Source organism: Lepidochelys kempii, chromosome 11, assembly GCF_965140265.1.
Source record: "Lepidochelys kempii isolate rLepKem1 chromosome 11, rLepKem1.hap2, whole genome shotgun sequence".
In the NCBI taxonomy this organism is placed as follows: Eukaryota; Metazoa; Chordata; order Testudines; family Cheloniidae; genus Lepidochelys; species Lepidochelys kempii.
In genome coordinates, this window is record NC_133266.1 from 49,616,853 (window position 1) to 49,636,378 (window position 19,526).

A 19,526-nucleotide genomic window follows, 5' to 3' on the forward strand; every position below is an offset into this window, starting at 1 on the left:
GGTCTGGGCTGGCGGCAGCTCCACACCAGCGCCCTCGCAAGACGCCAGCTCCCGGGGCAGTCAGCACGAGGCCGCAAGGGAGGGCGGCGCAGGCACGTCCCCGACCTGTAGTAAGGGCTCGGCCGAAGAGCGCCGGCGGAACGGGGAGGCCCCGAGCGGCCCGCGGCCCAACGCCGGCTGCACTGGCTGGGACGGGCGGGGCGCAGGGAACCTGCTCCTTCCGCCACGGGACCACGACTGAGAGCGCGAGGCTCCGGCCCGCCCCGCGTGACCACTGACCGTTCCCTCAGCAGTGGGGGGAGGGAGCCGGCCAGGGCAACCGCGCCTCACCCCAGTCACGTGATTCCGGCATCGTTGGGATTTTTCGCTCGTGGGACGTATCTTTGTACGCTCTTCCCCACCTCAGATTGCGCGCGCAACCCCTTCCGCAGAGCGCCTCGGGGCAGTGGTCGTTGACGGCCTGTCGTAAACGGAATCCTTCCTTTGCTTTTTCATTGCTTGGCTTTGCGCTACGGCCCGTCGGTCCCCGTGCGCTTTCCGGCCGCGGCGCTGAGAGGACCCGAGCGAGCGCGGACAGGGGCTTGCCCCCCTTTCCCGAGATGCCCCCCAAGAAACCGCCACCTGCGGCGGGGCCCAATAAGAAGGCGGACCAGAAAAAGAAGGAGAAGATCATCGAGGTGAGGAGGGGGGCCCGGGAGGCGGCAGCGGCAGGAGCCGGGGTAGCCAGGCCCTCTGAGGCGCCTCACAGGCGCGATGGGATGGGGAGAGCGGAGCCGTAGCTTAGGGAGGGGGAACAGGGAGTCCATAACCGTCTCTCCCATGTCACGCCTCCGCTGTGTCCCCGCGTCGCCTTCGTATTCCGCCGGCCCCTGCTGCCCATCGCACCCCGTAGTCCCCGTCCCTGCTCCTCGGCCCCGATCCGGCCCCGTCACCCTCCTCCTTCCCCCTCTCTTCTTCCCCGCCACCTGCTTGTCCGTCCCCTCGCCTTCCCGGGCCCTTTCTTGACCCCTCGCCGTCTGGGGGAGCCTTAAACCATCAACCTTGGCTTGCCGTAGAAACGGAGCTGGTCTCGCTCTTTCCTCTCCTCCCCCCGGAGAAGTGGCTACTGGGCGGCCACTGCTGTTGAAACAACTTAATGAAAATGTTTTTAAATCAACAAGCTTAAAAACAAAAGTGTAGAAGATGCTGCCACCGGCTGTGGAGGCGTCTCTGGGGGGACTCTGCCGCCCTTCCTCTTCCAAGGCACCAGTCACATCTGCTAACGCATCCTGGCTCGTCCGTGGCCCTTTAACTGCTCTTTTCATTGGATCCCGTAAATAGACCAGGGTCGGTTATTTTCAGCCTGAGGATGGGTTGGTCAAAGTTTTTATTCTGACACATTAGAGCACAGGTGTTAGAAAGCTTTCAGGGCTCAGCTCTTTCAGATGTATGTCTGCAATGCCAGTCAAATCAAATCACTCTGTACGTGGATCTCAATTCAAAACTTGGCCTGTCGTCTCTTGTGGCAGGGCATAATGTCAACTGATGTAATAGCCAGGGGGTAAATACTTATTTCGCAAATCTAGGCTGAATAAATTAAAGATTATTAGGTAGTGACATTTTGTGCTCTCTTGGTCCTCTAACAATGTCTGTCATTCATAAAGCTATTCTTGACTGTTAAGAAATTTCAGTGTTTATAATTTTATTTAATAACACTTGTAACATTACACAGCTTCATTTGTCATTGGGCTTCCTTGTGAATGAATATCTTCTGAAATGCTGAAAATATGACTTTTTGGGGGAGATGAAAGAGCATAAGTAGAGAATTAAATATCTAAGCAAACTGACTGGAGATGGGTCGGGTACGTTAGATTTGGGATCTACCTACCTTAACAATTTTCCTTTTAAATATAATGCTACAAACTACCCTCACGCAATTGTTCTTTTTTATTACACTCCTTAAACTGTTTTAGATTGTAATGATTATCTTGGAGTGCTGGTTGCTGAATTAGTAATGTTCTGGCTGAACTCTGTTATAGAAGAGTTCTAGTCCGCAAAGATTCTTATTTTGTAGTTGAAAAAACATATAAGTTATCTTTGACATTTCAAATGAGATCACAAACACGATAATACATGTAAAGTAATGGTGTATTTAAGGGACATTCATTATATAAAATGAGGCAATAATGCCACATGTGAATCAGTCTTTTTTCATAAGTTAGGGCATGTCTATACTACAAAATTAAGTTGACATCCATACTGTATTCCTTCTGTCAGCTGTGTGGGTCCTCACCAGGAGTGCTTCCACTGACTTAATTCTCTGGGGCATTGGGGGGCACTGACAACTGGAGCCCCTCACTGCAGGGCTGACAGCTGGAGCCCCACCACTGGGAGGTCCTAGCTGTCAGGCCCTTGTGGGGCTGATAGCCAACAGATGATGTAAGTAACGCAGTGTCTACACTTACAAGCTTACAGTGGTACAGCTGTACCGCTGCAAGAGCGCTTGGGTAGTCACATTATGCCAACAGGAGAGAACATAATAGCTACCGCTGCTCGTTGAGCTGGTTTTATGTTTGCAGGAGAGCGTCTCCCACTGACATAGCGCTGTGCACACGATGCTCAGGGCTGTGTTTGTTTTTTTTACACCCTGAATGATAAAAGTTTTGCCAACATAAGTGCTAGTGTAGACATGACCTAAGTCAACATAGTGGGCGACTTACATCGGTGGGAGTGACATTTTAGTGTAGACGCTTACAGAGTTAGGTCAACATAAGCTGCTTTACGTCGACCTAACTTTATAGTGTAGACCAGGCCTTATGTTTGTTGTATTTAAAAGCTATACGTTCATTGCAAAGCAACAAATTATTAGAAATATACACCAAAAACTCACCAATCCATTATTATTATTGATAGTTAATTAGTATGTAAAACTTTGTGAGCTTGAGTGCTGGCACTATTTTTTAGTGGTTTCAATAAAAAGTAACCAATTTCTAATTTACTTAAATTTTGGTTATTTTGATAGGTGTTTTTCTTTATTAACATTTCCCAAATTGTGTTAACCAAGATGTTATCATTGGGTGACTTTTTTTTTTTTTAATTTCAGTGACTAGCAATAAAATATTTTTCTGCTTCTAATAAATAGAATTAAATCAAAGCCAAAGATAGGCTTTAAATAGACGTTGCTGTCACAGAAAAATACACTGCTGCAGATAGGAGTGTAAAGGGAGTTGTCAGGTTTTATATAAAATTTGAATGGAACTGAGATAGACGCTCTTCCCTCCATAAACAAACTGAAAATGTAGGGAGAAAAATTGCTGCAAAGGAGTGTGAGCAGACACTTTTTTCCATGGAATGGGGGATACTCAGCAACTTTTTGGATTGAACACACAGAAAGCAGGTGCCTTTTCTTCAACAGATGCTGTTATAGTGTGAAACTTCGTAAAATACTACTTTAATGGTGTCTTACATTGGCACATGAGGAAGATGGGTGGGCAGAGGAACTACAGCAATGGAAAGGAAAACTGTTAAAAGAATGCAGGACAAGAAAGGATTACATGGATATTTTGCTGTCCTACAAAATTTTGGGGCACAAATATTCAGATAATTTGAAGACATTGATTTAATTTGGAGGACCCTTTGGTTCAGCACCTCTGGGGGAGGCAAGTGACAAGCACACCTTGCCATAACAGAAATCAGCAGTAACGGGGAGACGCTTTTGGTTGGACACCCTAGGGCAACTGTTGCTCTTACAAAAATGCCATGGAATGGCTTTCACCAAAAAAAATCAGCAGACCCTCCAAGTCCATTTTAAGGTCACATACGCAGTTTCTGTCTTTCCCATAGCTTAGTGCATTTAACTGGGAAGCCTTTTTCTGCAGCCCAAAACTTGAAACTGGTGGTCCCAGAAAGTATTGTGTTTTAAATACTCCTCTAGTCTATTTTCTGTTCTATCATTCTCAATAGAATAGACCAGTGTTCCTCAATCTCGTGAACATTGTGGGCCATATATGCAGCTTTCTATGTTCTGTGGGCTGCCTCCACACACACACTATATATATAAATATATAATAAACATGTCTGGCACTGAGGATGTCACATGGGCCGCAGCCGTGTGCTGATTGGACCGTAAATGGCCCCTGGGTTGAGAACCACTGGAATAGACAATGTCTTTCTTTATTTTGTGTTACCCGTTGAACTTTACTTGGGAATAATATTGTTCCACAAGTCAAAGTTAAAGTTGTGAGTAATGCAAGCTAACCTCTTTTTAAATGAAAAGCCCTATAGGTTTTACAGATCTGTAAAATTGACTTCAGTTAGTACAGAAATCTCCAAAGGGAAAATAAAGGATTACGAGTTGTTTTGGAGCTGAGTCTCAAAATGACACGCAACTCGGATGGTAAACTGAGTTTAACAGATAGAATGTAAGCTTGTATTCTCTTCATTTTACAACTGCTGCATCATGTTATTGGTTCAGTCAATCATAATTGCCTGTTGGGATAGATTATTTAATTTACCAAATCCTTGTTGAGGTATCTTTTATTTTATCATGGTTTTTTTTTATTCTTTTAATTCTGTCTCCATGCAGGCCTTCTATATTTAAATATAGACTTTTACCTCATTATTGATGTTATGACCAGATTACATCATTCAAAAACTAAATAACACTTACTGAACTGGAAGTTACAGCCATAGGGTTTTTTAATTAGTTTTAATTAAATCTTTGAATACTCTTCTTGCTCTTTCTTGACTAAAAAAGAATTAACTGTAATTTCAGAATGCTATATGCTACCTTTGAGAAATAACATGGCTTGTTTAAATTGAAAAAAATCTATTTTAATTTAAGAGCTAGTGTTTAATTTGATATAAGACCTTCAATCTTTGCCAAATGCAAGACTAAATATTGCCCATTCTGTTCCTCAGATCAGAGTAGCTTTGGGGAAATCAAGGGTGGGAATGGTATTGATAAGTTGAGAGGAACAGTACATTTTTGTTGTAACTTAAATTGAACTTTTCATAGAATGTCCAGTAGCTGAAGCATCACTTATACAAATCTCTTCTAATTTAGGACAAAACATTTGGTCTAAAGAATAAGAAAGGAGCAAAACAGCAGAAGTTTATCAAGGCTGTGACTCATCAAGTTAAATTTGGTCAACAAAATCCAAGACAGGTAAGCACTGAATTTGTAATTATCTCTTATCAATCATAATGTCTCTCATAGACTTGTAATGAGATGTTGTTGAGATAAGATTTATTACTTTGGCTAGCACAATTTTAATTTATTCAGTTGGTTTAAATTTTTTTAAAAAATAATAGCTATTTAATTGTCAGACACTAATGCTCTTTGTCATTATTGTTAAGTTAATGTTTATCTAGTTAAAGGATAACATAGTTCCAAATCTATAATTTTTTAATGTACATTTTTAATAAAACTAGTTTAAAAAACTAGTGAAGATGTTTCCATATTTAAAAAGCTTTTCAATGGTAACAGGATTAGCAAACATTCCTATGAAATGCTTTTAATCCAAACATTGTATTATTGCGCTAGTGTGTGAAACCTGAAGGTAAATAACTACCACCTAATTATAAACAAAAGTGAAACAAAGTGGCTCTTTTTCACCTATACGGGTCAGGAAGGCAGTCTTTTCCCTCCATTCCATTCTGAGGGCTAAAACATCTGAGGTGGCTAGGCAGTAATACTGGCTAGGGAGTGGAGGTTAAGTAGCAAATGTGTGGCAGTAATAGTGGATCACAAATTGAATATGAGGCAACAATGTGGTGCAATTGTGAAGAAGACTAATATCATTCTGGGATGTAATAATAAGGGTGTTGTAAGTAAGGCACAGAATGTAACTGTCCCACTCTACTCGCTGCAGATGAGGCTTCAGGTGGAGTTTTGTGTCCAGTTGGGGGCGTCACTCTTTGAGAAATGTAGACAAACTGGAGATTTCAGAGGAGAGCAACAAAAATGATAGGTTTTAAAAAACTGACCTATGAGGAAGAGTTTTAAAAATAAAACCAAAAACCTGGGTATATTTAGTCTTGAGAAAAAAAGACCTGATAAGACTTCAAGTAAGTTAAGGTTTGTTATAAAGAGGATATTGATCAATTGTTCTCCAGGTCCACTGAAGGTAGGACAAGAAATAGTGGGCTTAATCTCTAGCAGGGGAGATTTAGGTTAGATATTAGGAAAAACTTTCTAACTGTAAGGATTGTTAAGCACTGGAATAGGCTTCCAAGGGAGGTAATGGAAGGTTTTTAAGAACAAGTTGGACAAACACCTGCTAGGTATGGTCCTGCCTCAGGGGAAGGGTCCTGACCTCTTGAGGTCTCTTCCAGCCAGCGATTTCTGTGGTTTTAGGCCACTGCCGGAGATGGGACACGGCATGGGAAGGTAGGCTGCTATGTGATGGTACTGAGAATTCTTTTCTCGGGTGTCTGGGTGGGTCTTACTCACAAGACCAGGGTCTAGCTGATTGCCATACGTGGGGTCAGAAAGGAATTTTCCCCAGGTCAGATTGTCAGACACCTTGGGTTTTTTGTCTTTCTCTGCAGCATGAGGCGCAGGTCGCTAGCTAGATCATCTGTAGAGCCCTGTGAAATTCTTTTTTGGTTCGTCTGAGTTTCACAGCTGCCCACCACTGAATAGCAATTGTAAAACTGACCAGGCTTCTGTTGATTTCGCTCAGTTGCTGCTTTCTGACAATGCTGTGCGCAAAAGAGAAGAATTCCTCTCAACAAAAAATGGAAACTGGGCAAGGTATATCCTTGTATGTCTTACGGACTTGCGAGGTACATCATTGTATTAGGATTAGATGTTGAAACTTTTCTCCCCAAACAGCCAGGAAACCTAGAAGTCCAGGAAGACAACTTTCAACATCTAATCCTAATACAGTGCTGTACCTCCCAAGGCCATACCTCTGTGAATAACCCTCAAGAGTCAAAGACAGGCATGTCTTGAGGTACAAATGGAAGTGCTGTCGAGCTAAGAAACAACTTCAGCTCTAACCCTAGAGGTGTAACAAAGGTACTCTGATAAGTGTGTGTAATTCCAAAGAGTAAATCACTAAACATATTGGTTTTTATTATAGTTGACAAGTGTGGAGGTGCCATTTCATCCATCAGATGCAAAGTAGGATTGAAATAGGCTTTTCTAGATTGAATGTCATTAGAAATCAAAATTGTAAAGATAATTTAGCATCTTTTTTAGGTTGACTGTTAGCCCAGGATCAATTTACCTTTATAACTATTTTGAAAGTTAGAAATCTCGTGCATCATTTAGGGAAGAGGGGAGTCTGCTTTTAATTCTGCATTGCATCAAATTAGGCCGCTGCCTAGAAGTATCCAGACTGCAGAGCCTGAATGACAATATATTGAAAAAGAGAGAAGGATTCTTTCAAATGACTGTTTACCAATGACTTCAGTTCTGACTGGGCCATTAGGTATAAAGTCCCATTAACAACTTTGGGAGGAGAATCAGGCATATTAAAACTAATTAATTGTACATGCTATTTTCCCATGTTCTTCTGTACTGGTCCAGGTATTGGGGTATAGGTCTTTTTTCCTACCAGCTTAGTAACAGTGACTAATGATGATGAGGCTTGATTTTTAAACTACTAGAAGGGGGAGGCAGGTTCACAATGTCTTCCTTGTAGTCATAGAAATAGTTTTCCCTTTCTACTTTATACATTGTCTCTTCCTCACACACAGTTCAAATGAAACTAAGCTTTCCTGCCATGTACACCATCAGTTATTAACAGAACACTGTAATGCTGAAGAACTGCACACAATAAAATAAAATATTGGCTAGGTGATGTAGATGAATAAGACCACTTTCAAAGCCAAACTTCCTGGCTGGCTGCTGTGGATACACATAAAAGGAAAGACGAAAACATAAATTTTAGGGTTTTAATAGTAGAGTCTCTACCTTTGTGGATTTTGGGCAAGAGTAACTGGGCTGAGTGTTGGTGCTGGGTCTTTAATTCAGTTATTCCTCTACTGTGACAGTTTATGTTTGCTAGAGTCCTGCTAGAAGATGGCTGTCCTGTGCCAGCAATGACACTTATTTCCTGATTTCCTATTCCATAAATGTGGAACAAAAATAGAAAAGGGTCCTTCAATCATATCAGTATATCTTAGCCCTTGTAAAATGTTAGCTGTTACATTTCAAACCAAAGAGAGGAAAGAAATTATTTTAGCTCTTCCTGACATTTGCTAGCTAGTGCACCCTGGCCATTAATACAAGGAAATATTAGGAAAAGAATAATGCTGACACCTCCTAAATCAGTGACTGTCGTTCTATATGACATATAATTAATATTGCATGCTATGTTATCTTTGAAGCTGTAGTGCACAGATTGTGAATAATGTCACGGTTCTAAATATCCTTTACCAATCACTTCAAATCTGGGATTATTATAGGCTGCTCAAGCTGAAGGTGACAAGAAATTAAAGAAGGATGATAAGAAGAAAGAATTACAGGAACTAAATGAACTCTTCAAACCTGTAGTTGCTGCCCAGAAAATTAGTAAAGGTAAATTAAGAGTAATGTAACATTTTAGTATGTAGCTAATTCTGTTAGTATTTTATATAGTTCACATTAAAAAAAATATTTAAAATGTCAGTTTTCCTATCTATAAGCAAGCAGTTCTAACTTTTTTATTTTAAAAATTCCGTTCTGTTAACAAATAAAACTAAAATGGATATAAAAGGTTATATTACGTGACCTTTTAATGCTAACCATTGTGAGGTCATAATGTCATTGATCTGAGTACGGAAATCTGCTCTGATTTCAATGGAGATTTCTTCATCAACATTGGCAGGCTGCAGGAGCAGATTCTGTGCTGCATCAGTTTTTACTGGTACAGTAGAGTTGGGGGTGGAGGGCTGTTAGAACCAGTTGCGGTTCCCCAATTCTCTGCCCTGGAGATTGCTAGAGTGTAGTACACTCACTCTAACACTGTCCTTCTCTGAAACTGTTCCTGTGCCAGAGGCTGCAGTGAACTGGTTTTACAGGCTCCATGCCAGTTGTGGACTCCCTGCTCCAGGGGCCTTGCATATAGTTTTCATTTTCTGTGTGCTGCCCTTTACTGTTCAGTGGTGTCTATTTCTTTGTAAAAGTATAACAATTTGATTATTTTATTTATGTAAGTAAGGAACACTTTAAATTAGCATTATCCCCATTTTACAGAGTGGAAAAACAGTCATGGTTGTTGTGTGTTAGGCTAGATCTATACTACAAAGTTTTCTCAGCATAGCTGTGTCGGTCACGGGTGTGAGAAAAACCACACCCTTTATCTGACCTAGCTATGCCAGCCAAAACCGCAGTGTACATACAGACACGCCAACAAGAGTGCTTCTGTTTGCATAGCTAATTTTGTTTGGGGAGCTGGTGGTAATATACCACCAGGAAGAACTTCTTCTGTTGGCATATACTGCACCTGGACTAGGGGAATATGCCAGTAGAGCTATAATGTAATGTGCCAATGTAACTATCAGCAGAGCCTGTATAATGTAGACTAGCCCTTAGGTGTCAGATCAGATCATTGGCCAAATCGTACTTTTTTTTTTGCCTGACACTCAGTACTCCACCCTAACCATAAACATCACTGCCTCATTAAGACTAAATCCTAATAGTTTCATTGCTATAGTAATACATCCCATAGCAGTGGTTCAGTGCCTGTGTAAATGTTTGATATTTCCATTAACTATGTTGCACTGGAGCTAGCTGGTTGCCACTGAAAATATCATGGCTTATGAATCAATATTGGAATTAAGTACAAGAAACTTGATTAACCCAGTTGATAGTTATAAAGTGAATTTGATTCTTGAATTAGTACCTATTGTAATAAGCTAAGAGTAGGTCACATGCATTACTTAAGCCACACATTGATGCCAGACTTTCTTAAATATCAAAATGCCTTTAAATTTGGACATTTAAAACAAACCTAACAACAAAGTAGGTACGGAAGCATACGTACATGAAAGACAGCAGCTTGGTAGTGGTATTGAAGCAGACTGAGAGAAGTTAGTGATGGTAATTGTATTGTGAATAACTTCCAGGTTTTTTTTAAATTAACTTCGAATTTCTATGCTCTACTGTTTGGTGTTTAAAAACTGAAATGTTGCGTTTAATGCTTTTTGAAAAAAAATGTGGAAAATCATTTTAAATGCGACTTAGTGTTTTGCCTGGAAACCGTACTAAAATACTAAATTTCATATGACACAGGTGCAGATCCCAAATCAGTAGTTTGTGCTTTCTTCAAGCAAGGACAGTGCACTAAAGGAGATAAGTGCAAGTTTTCTCATGATTTGTCTTTGGAGAGAAAGTGTGAAAAACGCAGTGTTTACATTGATGCAAGAGATGAAGATCTTGAAAAAGGTATGTTCTTTCTGGAAAATAACTGCCAACATACTTTACAGGTGCCAAAGTTCTAATAATAAGTTCATAAGCTCTTTGGACCAGGAATAGTCTTCTTGTTCTGTTTATACAATGCGTAGCACAATCAGGTCGTGGCCTATGCCTGGGACTTCTAGGTGGTTGGTAATACAAATAATATTGAGCTGACTTAAAAAAGAAAAATCACTCAACTTCTTACCTGCAAGAGAATTTTTTCTAGTCCCTACTTTGATGGATTAGTATAATAAAGACAATGCGCTATAGGGCAGCAGTCCTTAAACTCTGGTGGTGTAGAATATTTACAATATAGAGGTGGCAAGTCATCTAGAATTGGCTCCTTTTAGTTTCCAATTGCTTCTAAAAATACCCAGACTTTAGAAAAAGCAAATGAACTGCAACTTATTATGTTTTTTGCACATATGCTATTAGTAGTAGCATAATGTGTTTGAACAGTATTTTAAATTCAGGTTGCTTGGGAAGCTTCTGTCTGTGGCTTCATTCCCCATCAGCACTGATCAGTCAAAAATAGAGTGTTGTTTGGCTTTGCACTTTTGCTCAGCATGGCTTAGAGAGCTACACTAAGACAGGTCAATTTTCTTTTGTGGTTGTCATGCACTAACACAATGTTGTATGCCATTCCTGCTGGGTAATGTTTTAACCTTTTGACACACTGAAGTGGTGCACCAGGACAACACATATGGCTTCATTGCTCTTGTTAGTGTTCCAACCCTTCACAGCCTCTTTTCTTTAATAGCTGCTTCTTCTGTATCACCAAAGATGATAAAGAACTTCCTACCTTGACTTATATCTGTCAGCCTCTCTTCTCCTGCTCATGTGTTTGTTTGAGCTGTCTTCTCCCTACCTCCTTCCTGGGCACCATCCCACCTACTATTCCATGTTTCCTTTTTTTGGAAACATGAGTTTATGTGGAGGAAGAGGTGTAAATTCTTTAAAATGCTCTCAAAGAAGAAGTTTTAAAGTACTTTTTACGAATAAATAAAAGCATGTGAGGCTTTGAAAATCCTCTTTATTAAAATCATAATTAAGAACCTAAACTTGACAGTATTGCTTTTCCTTTACTGCAGTTAAACTGCAGAATCCAAAGCAGTTTGATTGTGAGGTTTGGTATTTTAGTTATAATTTGAGATGTAAGTAAAACCAACTTTTTTACTATTTATATCTAGATACAATGGATAATTGGGATGAGAAAAAGCTGGAAGAGGTGGTGAACAAGAAGCATGGTGAGGCGGAAAAGAAAAAACCCAAAACTCAAATAGTATGTCCTTTTCTTTAATTGAGTTGCAGTAGTTATTAGCTATCATTAAAGAGAATTAAATTTGGAAAGGTACTGGATTTTTCTACTAGAATATCTTGAAATCTTTATTTGAATATTATAAAGGCTTTTTGAGGATAAAGGTTGACTTGCATTATTCTATCATCTTGACATATTTCTGAAATAAGCAAGGCTCTTTTATAATTATAAATATATACTTTTATGTGCATATTTGGGTATGAGAAGCATCTTTTTCTAAGATAGAAATGATTTCACAAACAGTATGAAGAGTAATCCTGGTACATTACTGGATGTAATTTGACTACCCACATTCAAGATTTAAGTGTTCATAGTTACATATGCCAATAGGATTACTTATGTGATTGATTCTCTTGCACATCTTACCTTTTTGATTGTGAACCTAAGATGCTAATAGATTAATAGATGGGAACAAAGAAATATTCTAACCATGAGTGTCCTACATCAGTGCATACAGTTTAATCTTTTCTGTAATGCTAAGTCTAAAAAAAATCACTAATTAGAAGGGATTTTCTAGTATTTAGGGCTCCAAAACGATGGGATATTTTAAATTGGGACCTTAATTTTATCTTGCCTTAACTAGCATCAGTTTAAATCTTTAATATTTTATACCTTTGTGTTTTTCACTCTTTTAATTCCACATTGTTATCCATACAAACTAAAAATACAAGAAAATGGTAGTTGTATTCATGCTATGTTATTTCACAATAACTAAATATTACTCATGACACAGTTGGAAGTGAAATGTGAAAGAACAGCTTGGGATCTATAGTAAAATTAATACATTGCTTGTTAAAGTTGCCAGATTCACAGCTCTGGCAACTGAAGTGTTCTGTGTAGAGATGGGTGTACGACTGCAGCAAGAATGCATGCTGTCCCTTTAGTGTGCTTCAAAACTTGACCTGGAACGGACAACCTCCAAGGTTGAAAGGGTCGTAGAGTATAGTCTCCATTCTCATTACATTCTTGTTGTATCAGTGTGAAACTGCCAAAAACATACAAAACCATGGCCTCTTTTTAAATTAAAATTAAAATCTAGAAGACCTGACCAACTCGCTTCACACAGAGACACTGGATTTATACCACTAGACAATCAATCACTAGTCTTTTAAGCCATCTGTTCCCCCAAATTTGAGACGCCTTAACAGAAAAAGCTGCTGAAAACTTTAAATGTAGTTTTTTATTTAAATACATTAATCAGTTGTACTCTTTTGACATTTGTCCATTGTTCTTTAGTCTAAATACATTCAAAAATATTTCTTCTTGGGACTTCTGTTTGAATGGTAGCTCAGAAATGTAATATGACTAGCTGTGATTTACTGACCATTGTTGTAATACTGTTCCTGAGTTAATGTGACAAACTCACTTTACCAGTGTAGGTAGCTGGGGAGGAGAAGGTAGGATTCAGGGGTAATAACCACTGTTGTTTAATACAGGTCTGCAAGTATTTTCTTGATGCTATCGAAAACAACAAATATGGCTGGTTTTGGGTTTGTCCTGGTGGAGGAGACAACTGTATGTACCGCCACGCTCTCCCTCCTGGCTTTGTACTAAAAAAAGACAAAAAGAAGGAGGAAAAAGAAGATGAAGTTTCTTTAGAAGATCTAATAGAAAGAGAGGTAAGGTAATAGCTAACTCAGTCATTCAAGCCTGAATATTGTATGGTTTAATTATTTTTAACAAAGTACTCTGAAAAGAGGCACATGTTCAAAATTCAGAGTAATAGCCGTGTTAGTCTGTATTCGCAAAAAGAAAAGGAGTACTTGTGGCACCTTAGAGATAAATTGGTTAGTCTCTAAGGTGCCACAAGTCCTCCTTTTCTTTTTTTATTTGAGCATGAGCTTTCGTGAGCTACAGCTCACTTCATCGGATGCATACCGATGGAAGCCACGGTATGCATCCGATGAAGTGAGCTGTAGCTCATGAAAGCTCATGCTCAAATAAATTGGTTAGTCTCTAAGGTGCCACAAGTACTCCTTTTCTTCTAGCAACAGAGTAAAAAAAAAAAATGGTACTCACTGATGTTTGTATCCACTTGGGCGTTAGAGTGAAATATACTCAGTGATTCTTTGAAAATAATCAAGTCTTTCTTTTGAAACTGTTAATTTCTCCAGTTTATTCACCAGATAAGAATACAAAGTAAAGTTTAACTGAATATTTACCTCTAGAGGGCAGCAATGATTTAGGTCAGAATTTTGACTTGTAATACTGAAATGCAGCTTCTGAGAATAGTAGGCACTATTGAAGACTGGGTTTCTGTGTGTGTTTTTTTTTTGTCTTAAGCTGGTAGACAAAATCAGGGAGTTGAAAAGATTGAAACCAGAAGAAAAATCTAGTGGTGTTTGTGCTTATTGTTTAAAAGGAACTTGGGAATTTTTTAATAATATCTCTTCTAAAGCCAGGACAAGTGTTGCCGTTGAAAGTGACACCTTTAGTTCATACCATATTTTAAGGTTGCACATAACCATCATTTCTTAAATATTGCCAGGTTACCTATACTAGTAGAATAGATTTGGATGTAGCCTATTGAAACTTTTCTTTGAGTCAAACAATCTCAAATTTGACTGCATGAATGCATATTTATTATTAGTAAGAAAGTCAAAAGAAAAATCTCATTAAGTATTTCTAATGTACAGAAAAATCTTAAGAGGGAATGATTTTAAGAGACAGTTTCTTAATTTGTGAAGAAAAACTTGCCCTATTATATTGTAGATAATTGTGTTCACAAAGATTGATTAAAGCTAATGCCTTTATTGCACAGCGTGCTGCCTTAGGACCAAACATTACCAAAATCACCTTAGAGTCTTTTCTTGCATGGAAGAAAAGAAAAAGACAAGAAAAGATTGACAAGGCTGAACAAGATATGGAACGGAGGAAAGCAGATTTTAAAGCTGGCAAAGCACTGGTGGTATGTTCTCCACTCAAATACTACTACTTGTAAGAGGAAAGAGTGAAATACACTTTATAATGAGGTAGCTGGCCTGAAATTAAGCCGTGTGTATTTTCTTTTATTCTCTAAATTGCAGTACAGATAACATTTAGTGTTGTTTGAATATGTCTTACTTGCTTCCCCATGGATAGATCAGCGGACGTGAAGTATTTGAGTTCCGGCCGGAGTTGGTTGATGCCGATGATGAAGAAGCAGACGACACTAATTATATTCAAGGATCAAGTGAAGATGAGGTAAAGAAGTAAATATTAACTCTCTTTAACTACCTCATATTGCTGGTAACCATTTAAAATTTAGAGACTTAACTTTTTGGTTTTGATAGGCTTCCATAAAAAAAGTAATAATGATTAAATTTGAGAAGCTTGGCTAGTACTTAAATAGTAGGCGCCCTTTTTAGTTTGCTGTTACTTAGACTGAACAAAATAAAACCTGCAGAAAGAAAAGTTGATGTCAAATGTAAAATTAACAAATCAGTTGCAGGAAAGTAATGATTAATGCAAAGAAAATAACTTTTGTTTTTCAGGTTGAAGATCTTGTGAGGATAAATGATGTAGACTTGAACCTGTATGTCCCAAAGGATGTAGATGAGACTGGTATTACTGTGGCTAGTCTCGAGCGATTCAGCACATACACTTCAGTGGAAAAAGATGGTAAGGTCACTGTTTAGACATAACTAAATTAACAGATACAGTACATTGAAGTAATGTTAAAGGTTTTCCAATACCCACAAAGAGAGAGGCTGTGAAGAAATGTTTGATAGATTTGTATAGTGCTTATTCCATAGTATCTTAATGCTGCTTCACATATTGTGTTCTGAAAATACAGAAGAACTATATTTTCTAGTATAGGGGAAAGGAATTGCTGTAGGCAGGTTTTTTTGTTTGTTTGTTTTTAATTAAATAAATGCCCTGTCTTTTGACCTCTAGTTAATATTTACAGTCATTTCTACTACAGTATTTGTTTAACTTTTAAATCACTTAAAAATTATGTCTTGAAACTGGGAAAGGAAACACCTTTCTTTACACTTTCCTATTTTAGTAAATAAGTGAATGAATGATGACTCCAAAATCTGTAAGTTTACCTTAAACTTGTTAGCTAACTTTTTACAGCAAGTACTTCATCTTACTATGTATTTGTACAGCAGCTACCAAATAAAAGTCTGATCCTGATTGACCTTTCTGGACTTTAAATACAGCATTGAATAATAGTAATAACAAGGGCTGTCAAGTGATTAAAAAAATTAATTGTGATTAATAGTGCTGTTAATAATACAATACCATTTATTTAAATACTTTTTTGATGTTTTCTACATTTTCAAATATATTGATTTCAGTTGCAACACAGAACACAAAGTGTACAGTGCTCACTTTATTTTTGATTACAAGTATTTGCACTGTAAAAAAACAAGGAATAGTATTTTTCAATTCACCTAATACAAGTACTGTAGTGCAATTTCTTTTTCATGAAAGTTGAACTTACAAACGTAGAATTATGTACAAAAACCTGCACTCAAAAATAGAACAATGTAAAATTTTAGAGCCTGCAAGTCCATCCTGTCCTACTTCTTGTTCAGCCAATTGCTCAGACAAACAAGTCTGTTTACATTTCCAGGAGATAATGCTGCCTGCTTCTTGTTTACAATGTCACCTGAAAGTGAGAATAGGCATTCTCATGGCACTGTTGTAGCTGCTGTCGCAAGATATTTACGTGCCAGATGCACTAAAGTTTCATATGTCCCTTCATGCTTCAATCACCATTCCAAGGGACATGCGTCCACGCTGATGACAGATTCTGCTCAATAACAATCCAAAGCAATGTGGACCGATGCATGTTCATTTTCATTATCTGAGTCAGATGCCACCAGCAGAAGGTTGATTTTTGTTTTTGGTGGTTCAGGTTCTGTAGTTTCTGCATTGGAGTGTTGCTCTTTTAAGACTTCTGAAAACGTTCTCCACACCTTGTCCCTCTTAGATTTTGGAGGGCACTTCAGATTCTTAAACCTTGGGTCGAGTGCTGTAGCTATCTTCAGAAATCTTACATTGGTACCTTCTTTGCGTTTTGTCAAATCTGCAATGACGGTGTTCTTAAAATGAACAGCATGTGCTGGGTCATCATCTGAGACTGCTATATCATGAAATATATGGCAGAATGCAGGTAAAACAGAGCAGGGGACATAAAATTGTCCCCTAAGGAGTTCAGTCACAAATTTAATTAATGCATTATTTTTTTACTGAGCATCATCAGCAGGGAAGTATGTCTTCAGGAATGGTAGCTGAAGCATGAAGGGGCATATGAATGTTTAGGATTCCTGGCACGTAAATACCTTGCGACGCCAGCTACAACAGTGCCATGAGAACGCCTGTTATCGCTTTCTGGTGACATTGTCAATAAGAAGAGGGCAGTATTATCCCCTGTAAATGTAAACAAACTTGTTTGTCTTAGCGATTGGCTGAACAAAAAGTAGGACTGAGTGGACTTGTAGGCTCTGAAGTTTTATATTGTTTTGTTATGGAGTGTAATTATGTAACAAAATATCTATATTTATAAGTTGCACTTTCATGACAAAGGGGTTGCACTACAGTACTTGCATGAGGTGAATGGAAAAATACTATTTCTTTTGTTTATCATTTTTACAGTGCAAATATTTGTAATAAAAATATACACTGATTCAATTACAACACAGAATACAATATATATGAAAATATAGAAAAACATCCAAAATATTTAATAAATTTCAATTGGTATTTCTGTTAACAGTGCGATTTAAAACTGCGATTAATCATGATTAATTTTTTTGAGTTAATTGCATGAGTTAACTGCGATTAATCGACAGCCCTAGTAATAACTTAATAGTATGAACCAGCTGGTGAGGACAGGAGTTGTAAAAAAATCTCTTGCATTTACGCACACCTGTGTTCACTTGCAACTGTTAAAAACCCAGTCCTGCAAGCACACAAGTAGTCCTGTTGAGTTCAGTGGGATGAATTGCATTAGTAGGTGCCACATATGTAAGTCGTAGTAGAATAGCTGTATGGCAGCATTTTTGCATCAAAACATGGGTGTGTATTCTTCAAGCATGGACCCTAGTTGATGTTGATAGATTGACTGTAAGAATTTGTAACATTAATAGATGTAAGAATTGTTTTTATTTTCAGATAACAAATTAAGTGAAGCTTCAGGAGGTGGAATAGAGAATGGGGAGCAAAGTGATTCAGAAGAAAACGAGGCAGAAGGAGAACAGGAAAATGGAGTAATAGATGCAGTTCCTGTTGATGAAAATCTTTTTACTGGAGAGGACTTGGATGAACTAGAAGAAGAATTAAACACTCTTGATTTAGAAGAATGAACAAACAAATGCAATAAGAAAATTGAAGTCTACCTTACAAAGTGAAAACTGACTACATCATTTTTTCATCTAGAATTCTTAAACAGGAGGTTTGTGGTTTCCCCAGCTGATTCTGGAGGGCACATCAAAAAACAGAAGTACTTTCCTTCAGTTTCCTTTACTCCACTCTTGACTACATCTCATAGTAAAATATTCAGATTAGTTAATAATTGAATTGAGAGCTGTCATCGCAGAAAATGAGATGTAATTTTGAACTAAAAGTAGGAAGCATAAATGAGTTAAGTGGATTTATTACTACCAGGTGTAGTACACAGTCAAAATGAACATCCTTTTCACCAGAACTGCATTTGTTAATAAGTAATTTTGAGTTGATTTAGAAACTGCCTAAAATATTTGAGCAATGTACTCTAAATGGAACTGATACAGATTAAGATGTTCATGCTCCAGTAGGTATTGATATGCTTTACTTCTTCAGCTGGATGCTAAAGATGTGGATTCGTGAGTTGATAAGGCGTCAGCTCTGGTGGCCTCTGTTTAAAATGTTTTAAACTTTCCCTACACCTTTTGCCAACAAGGTTGTAAATAAAGACTGTCAACTTTAAAATCATTATGTTGACTTTTCTTTACATCAATGTGTGACAAATTGTAAATAAAATATATTTTGTATGAGATAGAGAGTAAATATGTTCCCTCTAGTTATGATCCAGAAGTTTCAGCTAAAGGAGTGGCTAGTTGCAGATAGCTTTCAAGCCCTAGACCTCCATGCAGAAGAATTCTAAATGGCATATTATCTTTCATCTTTCCCTGCAATAAAACTGTAATAGAATTAATATAACATGCTATACAGTTCACTTACCTGTCGTTGCATCTTATTCTTCCCTTGGCCATATTTGTACATTGTCTATATTGGCAGCTTTTCATGGTGGGGATCTTGTCTTCATATGTCTATAAAGCACTTAGCATACAAATTATAAACCAGAATACATAATTAGTACTGTCTGCATCTCCAAAGGAAAACTTGGGGATGGGCATTGTCTTTGACCTCTAGAAGGGAGCATTTTCAGTCCTGGGTATAGGTCAATATGATGCTTTAAATGTAAAGCTTACATAAAGTTTACATGACCTCTGAATAAAAAAATTGCCTCCATACCAATGATTCCTAATTTATAGTCTCCTGGAAAACCAATATTTATCCCCATCTCCTTACCTTACAAAAAACCCTTGCTTCAGAACTAAAAATCAAGTAACAATACTGTTGCATTAATTATAAGATTTGTACTGATTACTCAACAAATGATTTCAGAATTATTTTCCAAGGAACATTAAGATCCATGGTACTGTGGGTGAGTTTGCACAAATGTCTTCCAAGTGGTAACATCAGCTTTAGTGGGTTACTTCTGGTGTTGCTAAAATGAACTCTTGCATCTGGAATGCCATTGCTAAATTAGCTGCCATAGACATTTTTTGCCCTTTTTGGGATCTGTCTTTGTGGGGGAGAGAGGCGGGACGATGACTTTTTTTTTTCCCCATAGCAACAGGAAAT

The 19,526-nt window shown here is 38.2% G+C and overlaps 1 protein-coding gene and 1 long non-coding RNA gene across 3 annotated transcripts in view; one reads left to right on the top strand and one right to left on the bottom strand.

The window, feature by feature from the left end:
• LOC140895717 (uncharacterized) overlaps window positions 1-960 on the bottom strand; it is a 77,526-nt gene extending 76,566 nt beyond the window's left edge. Inside the window, exon 1 of the long non-coding RNA XR_012154319.1 lies at window positions 280-960. This is a non-coding gene — a long non-coding RNA (uncharacterized lncRNA). The remainder of the gene's footprint in view (window positions 1-279) is intronic.
• ZC3H15 (zinc finger CCCH-type containing 15) lies at window positions 447-18,587 on the top strand. 2 transcript variants are annotated; one of them, XM_073306106.1, is made up of 10 exons: window positions 451-677; window positions 5,045-5,146; window positions 8,398-8,509; window positions 10,205-10,357; window positions 11,560-11,651; window positions 13,124-13,306; window positions 14,449-14,595; window positions 14,769-14,870; window positions 15,161-15,287; window positions 17,793-18,587. In XM_073306106.1, the coding sequence occupies exons 1-10, from the start codon at window positions 600-602 to the stop codon at window positions 17,981-17,983; spliced, it is 1,287 nt and encodes a 428-aa protein (XP_073162207.1). In that variant the 5' UTR covers window positions 451-599; the 3' UTR covers window positions 17,984-18,587. The 2 variants fall into 2 exon arrangements, with proteins under 2 accessions (XP_073162208.1, XP_073162207.1); XM_073306107.1 differs by lacking the exon at window positions 14,449-14,595 and having other exon boundaries at window positions 447-677.
• The last annotated feature ends 939 nt before the right edge of the window (window positions 18,588-19,526 follow it).